Source organism: Perissodus microlepis, chromosome 3 (assembly GCF_051167445.1).
Source record: "Perissodus microlepis isolate ML-2025 ecotype Zambia chromosome 3, ASM5116744v1, whole genome shotgun sequence".
NCBI lineage: Eukaryota > Metazoa > Chordata > Actinopteri > Cichliformes > Cichlidae > Perissodus > Perissodus microlepis.
The window spans coordinates 25,327,501-25,343,016 of NC_140463.1; the positions used below are offsets into that span (position 1 = coordinate 25,327,501).

Consider the following 15,516-nt stretch of genomic DNA (forward strand, 5'->3'; position numbering starts at 1 on the left):
CTTGCACCTTTTTTCCACCTCTCTGTCACTGTGTGTCTATTTCTGGCTGAGAGACCTATCTGTTCGCTTATGTGTGTTTATGTGTGTGTATGTATGCGAGGATTATACAGCATCAGGGCCAGATTTGGTCCATATGCTCCTGGGAAACCCCCCCCCGTCTCTTCCTCCTCCTGTCACCATCACCAGCAGCAGATTATGTGTCCTTCAGTGCACAAACCTCACGGGCAGAAGCCAAAAACTGGATGATCTTTCAAAGGCACATTAACATAAAAATGTGAAAACTGGGCTAAACCTGAAGAAATGTGTGCATGTGTGTGTGTCAGAGGGTTGGAAAGTGTGTGTGTGTGTGTGTGTGTGTGTGTGTGTGTGTGTGTGTGTGTGTGTGTGTGTGTGTGTGTGTGTTGTGTCTGGCTGTCTCCATCTGTCCATCTAAAGTACGACAGAGTGTACGAGAGTTTCTCTCTGGCTGCTTTCTGCACATATCACTGGCGTGTTTGTGTCTATTAATAAACACACAGAGGTACATGAGACAGGATGTGGTCGCCATGGTGCAAAGTCCTCCCACGCCTTGTTCTGACTCTCCCTCTGTGTGTGTGTGTGTGGTCAGATGTTTTTTATGTATAACAGATGATGCAAGCTGTTCTATTTCAAATGATCTGTTTAACCGCGTTTCTTTGCACCGTTTAATAAAATTGCTTAAATAATGAAAGTTATTAAGGACGGTGAGGTAACGCAACCTTACGCACACAAACATCACACACACACCCATAGGAAGCCTGGTTTACTTCCTGTTTGATTAACTGAAGAGAAAACGTCCAGGTGAAAAGGAGCGCAAGTTCTGGTTTTTTTCTCTTTTTTTTTGTCTGTTTGCGCGCTGGTCCTTAAATTTCCAACGCTCAAGGTTGATTTGAAAGTCGAACTGTTGCCGTGGCAACCCCGCATGCCTTTGCATCACCAACTTCAAATGTCACAAAGCAAAAACAATAGAAAATAAAGACGGTGAGAGAGGGAGAGAGAAAATAAGTATAATTAACAACAACAGACCCGGGTCAGCTGTTATGTGCTAATGATACGCTGCATTTGTTTTAGTGACCTCTGAGTGCCGGCTGGGTGGGGCTTTACAGCATTGGGGTGATCCAGGTTGTCTACGGAAGTCTGTAAATGCCAAAAAAATAAATGTAGAAATAAATACGCGATTTAATACCTGAAATTCCACTCACTAGCCACTTTATTAGGTACAATCTGCTGGTTACATGTTGAACTCCATTCTTTGTGGCATAGATTCAACAAGTTGCTGGAAACATTCCTCAGAGGTTTTGTCCCATGTTGAGGTGAAAGCATCACACTGCATTGCTGCAGATTTATTGGCTGCACATCCATATGCCAAGAAAATGTGTCTTATATCATTAACAGTTGATACAAGCAGGCTGGATCCATGATTACATTTTGTTTGCACCAAATTCTGACCCTACCATCCAACTGTTGAAGAAAACATTTGCTGTTCTTGACAGAGTGGAGTAAATGGTGGGTGGGTGTGGTCTTCTGCTGCTGCTCTTCTGCATACCTTCATTGCAATAAGATTTCTCTAATCTCTCACATCAACAAGGCATTTTCACCCACCCACCATTTAGCTCACTGGACATTTTCTGTTTTTCAGACCATTCTCTGTAAAGCATAGATATGGTCATGTGGGGAAAATCCCAACAGGTCACCAGTTTCTGAAATACTCAAACCAGCATGTCTGGCACCAAAACCATGCCACATTCAAAGGCACTTATTGTGAATCCCCTTTCTTTGTCGTTCTGATGCTGGTTTTGACCCTCAGTTTGTCTTAATTGTATCCACGTGCGTCAGTGTACTGAGCTGCTGTGACGTTAATGGCTAATTAGATATTTGTGTTAATGACCAGTTGAAAAGTTGTACTTAAAAAACTGGCCAGTGAGTGTCTATTCTTTTAAATACTTATAAAATATATAGATGTCAAAATAAAGTGTAACTACATTTATTTACATTTTAATTTACATTTCTTAAAAGTACATTTATTTAATTATTTATTATTCTAAAATTTAATTTTTACTTTTCATTTTTATTTATAGTTATTTAAATTATTTATATAAAAAAGGTAATATAAATAAAATAAAATAAAAACCAAATTATAAATATAATATTTTAAATGTATTTCATGGCATATATGTTTATTTTAGTAATTCATTAAAAAAAACAAATGCAGAAGAAATTTAAAACAAATCTATGAATTTAAGTAACTTTTTAAAAAAATACTTGTTTTGATGCTTTTCTGTCGAGTCATTCCTTATTTCTTCACGTCTTGTTCCTGTCATTGGCAGTTTTGGTCCTCCATAGATGTCTGCTTGTGTGTCAGTCCTGATGATGTGCGTCTGTGTAGTGTTGGATGTGTGTCAACACTCCACCTGGGTGGTGCCAGAAACATGAGTTTGTTGGGTGCACAGGGGGATTTGCATGTCCACATGAGAATCCCTGTGTGTGCGTGTTTGTGTGTGTGTGTGTTAAAAAGCCAACACAAACAGCTGGGAGGCTGCTCCGAGTTAAAGTCCTGCCAAATGTGCTGCAGATTACTGCACCATTCTCCTTCTCTCATCTTTAATGTTTCCATTCGGTCCTTACTCCGAACCCTTTGCAGTTCCTCTCCCCGTGCACCCGTCACCTTTTCTTCCCCGCAGTTTCCCCCACCACCCCCTTCATCTCTTTCTCAGTCTGCCATCTGCTGGAGGAGAAAAATAACCGCAGCTTGTCCAAAGGCAGTGACACGGGAGCCGAGCTGCATTTGGCATTCCGGTGTTGTCCGTCCCGGGGACGGCGTGGCCTCATGATTACAAAAACATGGCCATATTTGAAAGGCCAGGTGGTTCTGTGTCTGCAGCAGCCAGCCTGCGACTGTTTTAATTAGTCGTGGGGAAAACAAGCGCCCGCGTTTCTGTTTATTCATGAATAAACAGCTGCTGATCAGTGTTTAGTAAGACCACGGCTGAATAATCTTCACATTTGGGCATCTTGAACAGGGATTGTTTAAAAAATCTGTTCTTTTAATGAAAGCAGCTCTTTTAAGTCTTCTGCACCAAATTTATTGCAGTATTTACAAAAGAGTGATCAATGATACTGTAGAACAGGGGTGTCAAATATAAGGCCCGGGGGACCAGATTTGGCCTGCCAATGACTCCCAATACGGCCCACTGGACAGCTTTGAAAAAAGTGAAGGCGTGCATAGATTTAATATTTTTAACTGTATTTTTACAGATTTTCCTGTTGGTAAATATCTCCTCCATGGCCATTCATACTACACCAAAGTAACTAAGTAATAGATAAAGAATTTAACTTTGCACATATAATTCTTACAGTTTAGTCATGCTGACAGATTTCTTTCATTTACTACAGAAGCATTATTTTAATCATGTAGGAAAACTGAGACATGCTGCTGAAATTGTGCTGATTTCATCTTATGTGAAGCTGTCACGAGGATGTAATATGGTTAAACTGTTTTACACAGTCAGAAAGTTGGATTTTCTTCACCTACTTAAGGTAAAATGGGCTCTGTGTGGCCCGTGAGGTCAAACCAGTTTGACATCTCTGCTCTAGGATGATGAAAAAAAGGGAAAAAATCCGTAAATGATGAAGGAAATAAAATCAAAACTTGAATTCAAAGCAATTTTTGTGATGTTACATTGCTATAAATCCCACCCAGATAAAAACATACGTGAAAGCCTGGTGCACACAACTTTAAGGAAACACGTCATTCAAACAGGGAGTTTTCAGATTAAAGGCACCACCAAGCATGCCCCGTGATCCCACATGGTTGGTTTATCAGTGTATTCAATGCCTGAAATCAGTCGATTTCCGCACGTCGAAGCTGCCACTTGCAGCTTTTAAGCAGAAACATCATCGTACAGATTACTGTGAATTTCACGGGGCAAGATTTGTACTGTCCATCCATGACTTATAAGGCTGAAGTGTTAGCCATGGTGTGAGGTGTGGTTACACGTGGCTTGTGGTTTAAAGTGCTTTGGATGATCAGTAAGACTCTAAAAATGTAGTCTTTCTTATCCTTTTTCTCAATGATCTTTTCAAATTCCTCCGCTAGATTTTACTGGTGCTGCTTATGTTAGATTACATGGCATTTGAGCCACGTCCAACCTGAGGGCACTCGTGCATTACCAGCTCAGTTCAGTCTCACTGAAACAAATGGGACTCCTGCTAATGTTGCTCAGAGAGTGGCCTATATGAGTAGATGAGCGTAACATTTAAATAACTGCAGGGATTCTCCTGCTTCAAAATTAGGCCTTAACTACACTCATAAGCATGATTGGTCCATATATATGAAGGCTATGAGGCTGTCTTACTGTGCTTAACGGAATTTGATGTGTTTTCCTGTCGTATCTGGACGTGCGATAATCAAAAGCGCATTATTTCATGCTCGAGTAAAATAATTGTATGTATTTTTATTCCAGTCACGGGGGATTTTTGTTTAAGGGAAGGCAAAACCTCTTTTTTATATGCAATGCAGAAGTCTCAAAAACTCAAGTATCAAATATGAGACACTTTAAACAGATAGTTTATGCTGATACTAATACTCATTTATCTCACTTTATCACAGGATTGTAGAGTGTGCAGGAACAAGTGAGTGTGTGAAATTTCTTCTCTCCTAGATATTCCTCAATCAGCTGCAAGTGCTGTTAATGCAAAGTAAAAGCTTGTAGGAACTGCAGCAACTTGCAAAGACTATGTAAAGTCTTCTAGCATTAAAATCAGCATAAAAACTGTGTGCTGGGAGCTTCATGGCGTGGGTTTTTATGGGTGAACAGCTCTTGGAGGTTCTTTTGGTACTTTTTTGTCTTGTATCTCCTTATTATATTTTGGGGGCTCTTATCTGTTATTGCAGTAGGACACTGGAGAAAAGACTGGAACTTGTTTTCTTCCTGCTGTAAAAGAGGATTTTCTGTCCCCCCTTTAGCTCTTTTCTGTCCTTGGTATTTCTTTTTTTTAACAAACATAAGAACATGTTACATTAAAATCATTTAAAGTCGCTAATGAAGCTCTTTGACCTGATGCTGAATTAGATCAGCAGTGGGAAAATGTTCTGGAGGGGGGGGCTGAAGACGAGTAGAGGAGGAGAGGGAGCTGGTGTCACTGAGTGAGTCTGCTGGGAACAGCATGCTGCTGCTCATTAAAGGCAGAATGATATACCGAGTGGCAGAAAACACACACACACACACACACACACACTCTTACATATGCGCTCGCACAAATGCGGACGCTTGCTGTAATTTGCCTTGGCAGATGAGACGCTGATCTGACACTGAAAGCGGTCCGATGACAGCGCGTAGGCAGCGCAGAGCAACACACACACACAAAAACACACACGCAGACACACAGAGTCAGGACAGCTCACGCAGGCTGGCAACTCGTGAGTTTGTGTGATCACAGTGACGTTTCCAGCTCTCTTATAACCACAGCAGCGTGCCATTAACCTTCCCGCCATCTTGATATATGTGCGTGTGTGTGTGTAAAAATGAATTTGATGCCTTAAATCAGCAGGAATAGCAACTACCATGTGTGTGTCTGTGTGTGTTCTCACTGCCGACCAGACAGGTTCTTCCGGTTCTATTTTTAGCCTGGAGGAAGTCGGCCTGTCCTTACATGAACACGCAGACGCACACCTGCACGCTCCACCTCACCTCTCAGGAGTTACATCTGAGGCGGGGGTGGGGGAAATTGCTCAAACACATGCACACCTGAGGGGGGAGTGGTTACCTGCCACAGGGAAGTTTGCGAGAGAGGAAGTAGGATTGCATTGTGTGAGAGAACCGCTAGTGTGAAACTTTTCATGTAGACAAAAGAAGGAAGCATTCGAATATAAGAAGAAGGAGAAGGGAAAAACGATGGGAAGGAAGGAATCCAGATAGCACACAGAAAGGAAGTAAAAGTTTCTTACCACCGTCCTGAGGATAAGACTGATTTTCAGTGAAATGCTGGGGCTGTGTAGGTGCGGTGGGTGCTGCATTGCGCCCCTGTTGTTCGGGCGAGGGAAGGAGGATGACGACAAGTGGCTCAGCCACGAGGACCATCTGGAGTCGGCTCACTTTGGGAAGGCGCAGGAGAGCCGGCTGGTTGAGGAAGAGGTCAGTGTGAGAGGCAAAAACCAACAGCCAGATAAGCCCAGTCCTAGACTGTGGGAATGTGTGTGTCTGTGTGTGTGTTTTTTGTAGTTTGTCAGATTCTTTCCATTTTCTTTGCTGCTTGTTTAAAAGTACAAACTTTTCTTGACATCATTCTTGACATTTTCTTCATACCACACCAAAGTAACTAAGTACTGGATAAACAGTTAAATGACATAAACGTTTTGTTTTATTTACAATCTACTGTCGAAAGTCTGAATCACAGAGGCTTCCTGTGTTATGATTACAGGACAGTCTGGACAGCGAGCTGCCAGAACTCTGTAATTTTACACATTTATTTCTTACGATTTCAGCCCAAACAGTCATACTGACAGATTTCTTTCACCACAGCAGCGTTTGTTGGAAGTTGTAAGTCAAGTTTATTGTGTCATGTATGAAATCTGGAACATACTGTTGAAAATACACTTCTCGTTTTCTTATATTGAGAAATCTCAGGGACGTCACAGAGAGGACAATTTCACAGCAGGCTGTAAGTGGCCCATGATGTGAAATGAGTTTGACGCCGCTGCTCTAGGACAGTTAGCTTTTCTCTTCAATGATTTTAGTGTTTGATACTTTAAAGAAACCCCAAAATATCACTCTGTCTCTATTTGTGTCCACTTTATAGGTGTGAAAGTTTGTCTTTAGCAGCTCCTGGTTTCCAGAACAAACTACCAAACAGATATTGTTGCATTTTCATGTCCACGCAGCTGCAGAAATGAAGCTAACTATTAACTCAGACAGTAGGTGTGACTGTTTATTAAGGTATTGGCCTTTCTGTGTGGAGTTCACAGAGAAGTGGGTGGTTTGGGATTGGCCATGTCCATCTTCTCCTACAGTCTCAGGTATTGCTCATTTCACCGAGTGGAAATAAAACTGCAGGAAGTTTTTGTGCAGCAGTCTTTGTGTACGCCAGAATACTGGTCGAGTCACTCGTGTCGCTCTGCTGTCTGGGAGAAAGTCCAAATTTCAGTGATTTGTTGATTGAGTGTTTACACTGAACACTGAAGGTCAGTCTTTCATGCAGGACGGAGGCTGACAGACGTGTGTGTGTGTGGTCTGTTAGAGAATTAAATGAAGGGAGAAATAAATCAGGGTTGATTCAGTCGGATGTTTGTGTGGATGTGGGCGCCCTTCAAAGCTCCAGGTGTGTGTGTGTGTGCATTTCGCAGATGAGTAAGTATATGTGTTAATGTGCTTCAGTGTGCATATCCACTTCACTGCCCTCCTCTGAGTGTTTGTCTGTGTGCGTGTGCCAGGATGATTGTTGTGATGTGATTAGTTTGCTCTAATGAATAGAGTGATCTGTGTGACAACATCGCTCAGCTGGAGAAGAGAGGAGACACTGTGACCTTTGAATATCACATATGTCTGTTTATATGTGAAACACACGTGTGCTGTTTGCTCTGCCGATATGTTCCTGTGTGCAGTGTAATATAGTCCGTACACTGAATTAGCTTGAAGAGGCTTTATGGCATGTGTGACACCCACTGTGCTCAGGTGCGTGACTCAGTCAGGAAAGCTAAGGAAACTTTACCTGGGAAAGATAAATTGGTCGGGCTCTTTATTGTTTTAATGTAGGGACTAGTTCCTTCTGCACGGTGATCAAAGGTTAATGATGACTCAGTGCAATTAATAAGTAGCAGAAGACCAGGAATGCTTGCGTAGCTCAGTTTTAAATACACAAAATTAAGCTCATCGCGAACTCTAGCAATAGGTGTGACTGTTAAAGAATTTAGTTGCTTGGTCTTGTAGCTGGACAGCGGAAATTCAAAGAGAAGTGAGTGAGTGGGAAGTTCAAGTGACAGATAGTGATAGATGGAGTTCAATTCAACAACAGTTGCCTGAAGGCGCTTTAAAGAAGGAGGGACTTGGTGATAGTGAAGGGGAAGAACTCGCTTTTAACAGGAAGAGACCTCCGAGTGAAGTAGGCTCAGAAAGGGGCAGCAATCTGCTTATAAGGTAAGTGGAAAGAAATGACAGACTAGAGGAGCATAGGTTTTCTTTTTAATGACCTTCGGTGGATAAAAAAGGTTTGCAAAAGTTGCTTTTTAATTGTTGTTAAATGGGTGGCTGAAATATATCTCTGTGGGTGAAGGGACGAATGGTAGTTACAGCATGTAAAACATACTTCTGAATAAATTGGCAAATGTAGGCAAATCAATTGAATTTGCATTTGAACATCTGCTGGAGAAGACAGAACTTTACTTTATCTGATTTTGCTGAAACACTTATCACGTTAGCTTTTGCCAGCTCTAAATCAACTCAATTTCTCAATGTTTTCCATATAACCTGCATTTTACATGCGCTTAGGATGCTTAGGATAGTAAGCTAACCTAGCCAAATGTTAGGCCCTGGTTTGGGGATGGGGCCATTAGGCTTGACAAGTTTCTCTGTGTTGGGTCTGACTTTCAGGTTGTCCTTTACTGATACCATGGGCTGCAATGCTGTTAGCGTTCGTCAAACAAAACCACTCTGATTAGCTCCTCGACTGACGGTTTGTGACGGCATTGTTGTGCCAACCACGGATAAGCTTGATTGGTGAAACATGGTGGTTACACCTCACCGTTATCTCTAAAGTGTCAAGTGGGTCAGTGGAAAGAGACCTTTACACCTTCCTGTTGGTGCATTTTGTTCTTTCTTCTACTTCCTCAAGGGACCGTCTGCTCTTTGGTTTTCTTTCAAGTCAACTCTCTAGAGCCTGTGGTTGATGTAGTTTTTGCATCTTTCTCTTTTTGTGTTGTTCCTCTTCCTCAGTCTTCACCGCACTCGCAGCTATACTTCTTTTTTCCCCTGCATCTCCTGTTGTTAATGATCCATACCGTGAGCCTATCTGTCATTGTTCCCACCATCCGTCCTTTCCTTTCTGCTTCCTTTTCTCTCTGTCTTTCTCTCTCACATGGTGACAATATGAGATTTTCTCTCCTGCAGGGTATGAAAGCACATTTATTCTAAGAAAGAAACAAGCACACTGAGAGCACAAGCAGCTGTATGCGCCATTACTAGGCGGGATATCTCATGGTTGCACATTGACACAGACAGACGGAGACACACGCACACACACTGCAAGAGAGAAATGAGATTGTGATGGAGCGATGAATTAGATTTATCACTGGTTCGGCGGTGCCTCTGCCTTGTATTACTCCCACTGTTCACACAGCCAAGGACATTACTGCTAAGAGAAATAGCCGGAGAAAGTAAGACAGAAATCGCATGAGATGAAAGAGGAAGGTCGGGAGAAACATAAGCAGTAACAGAAGTTATGGAGGACTGAAACTGTCAGAATCATCTGTATCATGGACTAGTAGATACATGTGCTATTGAATGCACCAAAATATTTAAAGTAAATGGTAGGTATCAATATATAAAATGTGGACAGATGCTATTATCTTGGGTTTGCCTCTGTGGTGCAGAAAAAGGCAATTAGACTGATGTTACCAGTAGCAAGTATATAAATGTCAGTGTCTATCTTTGTATCAAATAATCCCATTTGACAGTAATGGCTGTCTAATCTAGGTTGGCTCAGTTCCTCTAATACAGCGGTCCCCAACCTTTTTTGCGCCACGGGCCGGTTTATGTCCGACAATATTTTCATGGACCGGCATTTAAGGTGTCATGGATAAATACAACAACATAAAACCAGTACCGGTACCAAAAAAACAGATTTATTTATAATACACAGGAAATTCTCCAGGGAAACCGATTTAATGATAGAAATGATGTAAAAAATCACGATAAAAACCCTGAAAACCATAAATTTCACACCCAAGCCTCAACTCTAGCGGCCCAGTACCAAACGGCTCACGCACCAGTACCGGTCCGTGGCCCGGGGGTTGGGGACCACTGCTCTAGTAGACGCAGTCCTTTCTGTTGTGAGCCTGGCATCCAGTTGGCGTTAAACCCATGACAAACACAGAATGACAGAAATGCATTTAGATCAGTAAAAATAAACAAAAAATAATAATAATTTTGAGGCGTAAGATACAAGGTGAAATATAAGGACTGAATGAAAAGCCAAACCCTAGAGATGTTAGAAGCGTAATGCATTAATCTTCTTCCTTTTCTTTTTGTTTGCACTCAGACCACTAAAGATAAAAATAGCCAACTACCTGCTCTGCGAGATATTATCAAATTTGAATACTTTCACTTTTGAAAACTCCTGTTTGCAATTTCCCTTAAGGGCAGACTTCCGCTCCGAAATGGAAACGCTGCCAAGTGACTGCTGAGCCACCTGCCATCGAACCATGCCTGAGCTGAGACGTTTGTTAACTTTCACTAGGAAAGTAACGTACACGTGTTTTTGAAAAGCGCCTGAAACCTCCCCTAGAAAACTGATATTAATTTCACAGTGAAAAATATCTTCAGACCGTATCCTCAAGCAATGAAAAAGATCTTGGATGGAAGTTGACATACTTACACACATGATTTAACTCCTGGAGAACCGGTTTGTTATGCAAGTCTTATTTGCTGAAAACGATGGTAAGAATTGTTGTCATACAACCTGTAAAGATGTGATTACCTGCAGTCCTCCTGGTTCGGCTTATTGGCTGAAAAGTTAGCTTGAACAGTTCTTGAGTTATTCATTAAGACAAAGAAACGGAGTATATGGAATGCCATGAATGCAAAAATATTTTGTAAGTGCTCTTTAAATGACCTTTACTCTGTTACCGCTGGTGCTAGACACAAAATTCAAACTGTTTCGGAAAGAAGAGACATTGAGCTTTATGGGGACATTTGGTGTGTCAGGGTAGCACAAAGCATTTATAAGGTATTGCTGTCTGAACACAGACAGAAAAATGAAATCCACCTAGATTTTTCCATGTGCACTTCACATTACCATAACTCTTCAGCTTTGTGAAGTTTTACCTCCAAAATGACTAAGAAGTCCACGTGGCATGTGCGACACTTGGAATAAAGTGTTAAGATGAAGAAACATTAAAAAGGAGCTTGTAGCAGTTTTCACAGATGCCTTGAAAGCGAATTCTTTCCAGTTTTATCACGTGTGTGATACAGCTGTTTTCTGCCGTGACATGCGGGTGACTCATGCAGGCACACGGTTATTATCTTTACGTGGAAGCCTCTGGGCTGTCACGGAGGCAGATCTAGTGATTTGTTGCTACATTTGGTGATGAATGTGCAGTTATGCAGGGAGCTGCGCGTTTTTAAGATCCTATCTGCGTGTGCCAGCGGTTGTTACGAGAAACGAGGATCTCCATGGCGACCCCCTCCCGACGTCCTGTCTAAAATTGATTACCCGTGGGGGATTCGGCCCTCTTGCACCATGTAGTCACAAACAGGGGGAAAGAAAGAACGAGCGCATGTTAAGCAGAGATAAGGAAAAAAGACAATAACAGCCACCGTGGCAGAATTGGTGATGAGTTTCAGCCAAGCGGATCGATTGTATCAAATGAAATCTTTCGATCTTCTGACGTTCTGACCATGGTAATAATTTCTACGTGGCCACGGATGACTGCATCTCCCACCTGCTGCTTCCCTACCTGACTTTAATGCTGCATGAGTGTACTGCAAACCAAATCAAACGTCGTCATTTGCTGTTTTAACAGATTAGTGTGCTGTTTTTGGGCCCCTGATCTCATCCACACACATATCGGGTGAAAATACACAAAAAGCCCAGCGCAGCCTTTGGGCTGATGCTTCTGTTTTATCGTGACAGATCCAGTCAACACCGCTCTGCTCATGTGTGCAGCTCTATCTGTCTTTGTTTGACAAAAGCAAGCCATCCGAGTGACACTATCCAAACCGATCTCCTTCTGTTTACGTGTGAACTCCGAGAAGAATAGCTGTCACGTCTGATATTCAGAGGTTCTGGATGCGCTAACGTCTGTTTTATCTTACTCCTCCTCTCCTTCTATCCCCTCTGTCTCTGTTCTCTCACTACAGAAAAGTGTGAAGGAGGGAATCCTGTTAAAGCAAACAAGCTCCTTCCAGAGGTGGAAGAGGAGGTACTTCAAACTCAGAGGGAGGACCCTCTACTATGCCAAAGACTGCAAGGTACAGAACTGTTTGATCGTTTTACCGCCATAGCTCTTAAACTGTAACATTTTTATTTAAATGTAACTGGCTAAAAAATAAGCTGATGGGGTTTTTTTTCTCCCATTAGTCCCTAATTTTTGATGAAGTGGACCTATCAGATGCCAGTGTGGCTGAGACCAGCACCAAGAACATCAACAACAGTTTCACAGTAAGACCAAGACAGGCCTTACAAATGACTACAAGGTGGCCCTTTTAAAACTTTTCTAAGGGCAAATTATGACAAAATAGCCTACATGGACTAATGCTAGGTCAGAAATAGACCATTTTAATGGATGCCAGCTCAGCTATTTAGTGGTGACATGGCTGTTTTTGAGTGTAAAAGACTACGGCTAATCAGCTAATTTAGTTAGCTAAGTTAGCTTGTCTGGTTAGCAAGGTGTGTTTGTTATTCACTTTAATATAACAGGTAATGTTAATTTTGGCTTATAAAAAAGTTTAAAGCAAAATGTAGGAATTGAACTTAAGGGGTATACAGAGCTGCACAGAAACCTTCTTGTGATTGCTTTGGTCTTTAAGAGACTGCCCGTAGTTTGCACTGAAGACGGCAACTTGTTTGCGCACGCTTGCTAGCTAACCACCAAGCAGTAGAAACCTGAAAAAGAGCGACGCAATCCGGAAACAGAGAACATTCGTCTTAAAAGTAAAAGTCGTCTTCATACCAGGCTTAATTAACTTCAGGATTGATAACTTCTAATAAGTTTGTTTAATTCAGGATTTTATTTGGGGACATATATCTGAAGAACAGCTGGTGCTTCCATTAGCCTGTCATGCCATATTGCTCAACAACTACAAGAAATTCAAAGATTGGAGTCAAGTTTTTTGCTCTCTTCTAAGCTTTCCACTTTCTTTCTTTCTCAGGTGATCACTCCATTTCGCAAACTAATGTTATGCGCTGAAAGCAGGAAGGAAATGGAGGACTGGATCACGGCGCTCAAATCCGTCCAAAAGTGGGAAACCTACGAGGTTGGTGCTTCTCATCTCTGTGTTGGGCTCTTGTTATGTTTCAGCCTCGTCCTTCGTTCTCCTGGCTGACATGAGAGTAAACTGGGCCAAACTGATTATCATTAGATAATAGCTAGTCATGAGTGTGTAATTAATTTTGATGAGACCAGGCTTTCACAGCTCAGTTCTTCTTGCATCTGTTTTTCACATAAATGATCCACCTTCACATCTTCTCGTCTCCTTTTTATCTGCCTCTCATTTCAGCTCTTTGCCTGCCGATTGATGTCCTCATAAAACCAAGCCTGCTCTTTAATTGGTTATAAAGTGGAGGCTCTGATTTTTTTTTTTTATGAGCTTATATTCTCTTTGATTTTTGGCCTTCCTAGGCTTTTTATTATAAAAGTTAATTTGGGGTTTCAATTTTTGCCTTCTCATCTCTAGTTATTCATGTGATGTGATTTTAAGCAGGTGACGAATTGTGCAGCCATCGTTCTCCTACCCCAGCCTAGTTATTTTTTAATTGTAGTTCTGGGAAAGTTCTCGTTTTTGTCCTTTTGTGTTTCCTCTTGTGTAGAGAAGTGCTGACGCGTCTCAACCTCAATGTTTCTCCTTCCCACCCCCCCAGGCCAGTCAGTTTAATATGGAGCATTTCTCCGGGATGCACAACTGGTACGCCTGCTCGCACGCCAGACCGACCTTCTGCAACGTTTGCAGAGAGGCGCTGCCAGGTGTCACCTCCCACGGCCTGTCCTGTGAAGGCACGTAGACACATACACACACACACTGCATCTGTGTTCTTGCGCTCACTCATATGAAGTCACTGGAACGTCGAGTCACTCATGCATTAATTTCTAAGAAACAATCCTACCATTTTTGGTCTAACAAGAAAAATTACATCACCAGCGTTCTCTTTGTCTGCGCTTGATATGCAGTAATAAAGTAGCTTTAAAGCTCTTTCCTGCACTGTGACAATGGTTGCTTAACAGGTTTGTGATACAACTGGAGACAGTTGTATAAAGTACGTCACCTCTCATATCAGGGGTAAAAATCAGATTACAGACATACTTTAAATCCACTCAACACATTAAATTGTAATTCAGAGACAACTTCAACAATCCAACGACAGCCTGTAAGCCAGAACTTTGCGACAGTGGGAAGGAAAAACTCCCTTTTAACAGGAAGAAACCTTGAGCAGAACCAGGAGGAGCAGCCATCTGCGGTTGGGGGTTTAGAAGGGAGGAAGACGGAACAATTTCTGAAGAGTACAGGATTTTAAGAGCTTATTTTGAAAAATATCTCAGTGAACATTAAAATGCGTAAAACCACCTCAAAGTCTGTCAAGATCATGCCAGAGCAGCAGGTCGCCATATAACCCTTAAGCGGCAGCTCAAAATCCAACAAACAATATCACAGCATTTATCATGTGTAAATGCCAAAACGGCATTTACACGTGCAAGAAAGGCCAAAACACACAAAAATCTAGGTTTACCAAAATATCCATGTATGTAGACCTCAAAGTCCAAGAAACTAGAAAAGGAGACCAGTCTCCTTCAAAGTAAAAGCACCATGTACCCAGCGACTGCCAACAACAACCCGCCAACTGATCAGGAAAAACACGTTTTTCCCTAGCAACTGCATGTTGCCAGGGTATCACCAGACTCAAGGTCTGTGTGATTGAGGCTGCAGGTTTCCAATTACCATTAAAGAGAATTTCTCTTCTCAGAGAACATGTTAGTACCTGAGGGCTCCTTTTGTTTAATTTCAGCACAACATATCTTGAAGAAAGAAAGTGTTACAGGTATTTAAGTAACACTGTATTTTAATTTGGTCCCTAATATGAAGTTAAGTAAAACAAAGAAATTAACTGATTAACTCTAATTAGTCGACCCACTGTCCTTGTGTACCTGCTTCAGATTAATTTTGTTCTCATGCTTTAAAAACCCAGCAGTACATTTACCATAGACTGTATCTAAATGATGGCAAAACATAGCAGTAATTAAGCAGTAACCACCTCTGAACTTGTGGATCCCTGCTTAGTTTTTTTGTTTAACTTGTAGTGACCATATTTGGACTCAGTTTAAATATCATTTATATAAAATTCACAACAACAGCAGCCACCTCAAAGAGCCTTAGCATGTCAGCTATAACACAGATAGCTGTTATAACATATAACACAGAAATAAAATGTTAGAGCTTCAGTGACCAAAAGTGGAGTGCAGATGACTGTAACGAGCTTTTAGTGCTTTAACTGTGACTGTCGCTCAAAGAGGCCACGCCCCAATTGATAACTTTAAGCATCAAAAACCACGTTATACTACACATGCTTTCTAAC

The 15,516-nt window shown here is 41.7% G+C and overlaps 1 protein-coding gene across 2 annotated transcripts in view; it reads left to right on the top strand.

Annotated features, from left to right (window-relative positions):
• Positions 1-15,516, top strand: part of LOC146390707 (diacylglycerol kinase delta) — a 92,463-nt gene that overhangs the window by 46,477 nt on the left and 30,470 nt on the right. For both annotated transcript variants that reach the window (XM_084923686.1, XM_084923687.1), the window contains exons 4-7: positions 12,090-12,200; positions 12,310-12,390; positions 13,101-13,205; positions 13,810-13,942. In XM_084923686.1, the coding sequence (XP_084779812.1) occupies positions 12,090-12,200; positions 12,310-12,390; positions 13,101-13,205; positions 13,810-13,942 (430 nt within the window). The remainder of the gene's footprint in view (positions 1-12,089; positions 12,201-12,309; positions 12,391-13,100; positions 13,206-13,809; positions 13,943-15,516) is intronic.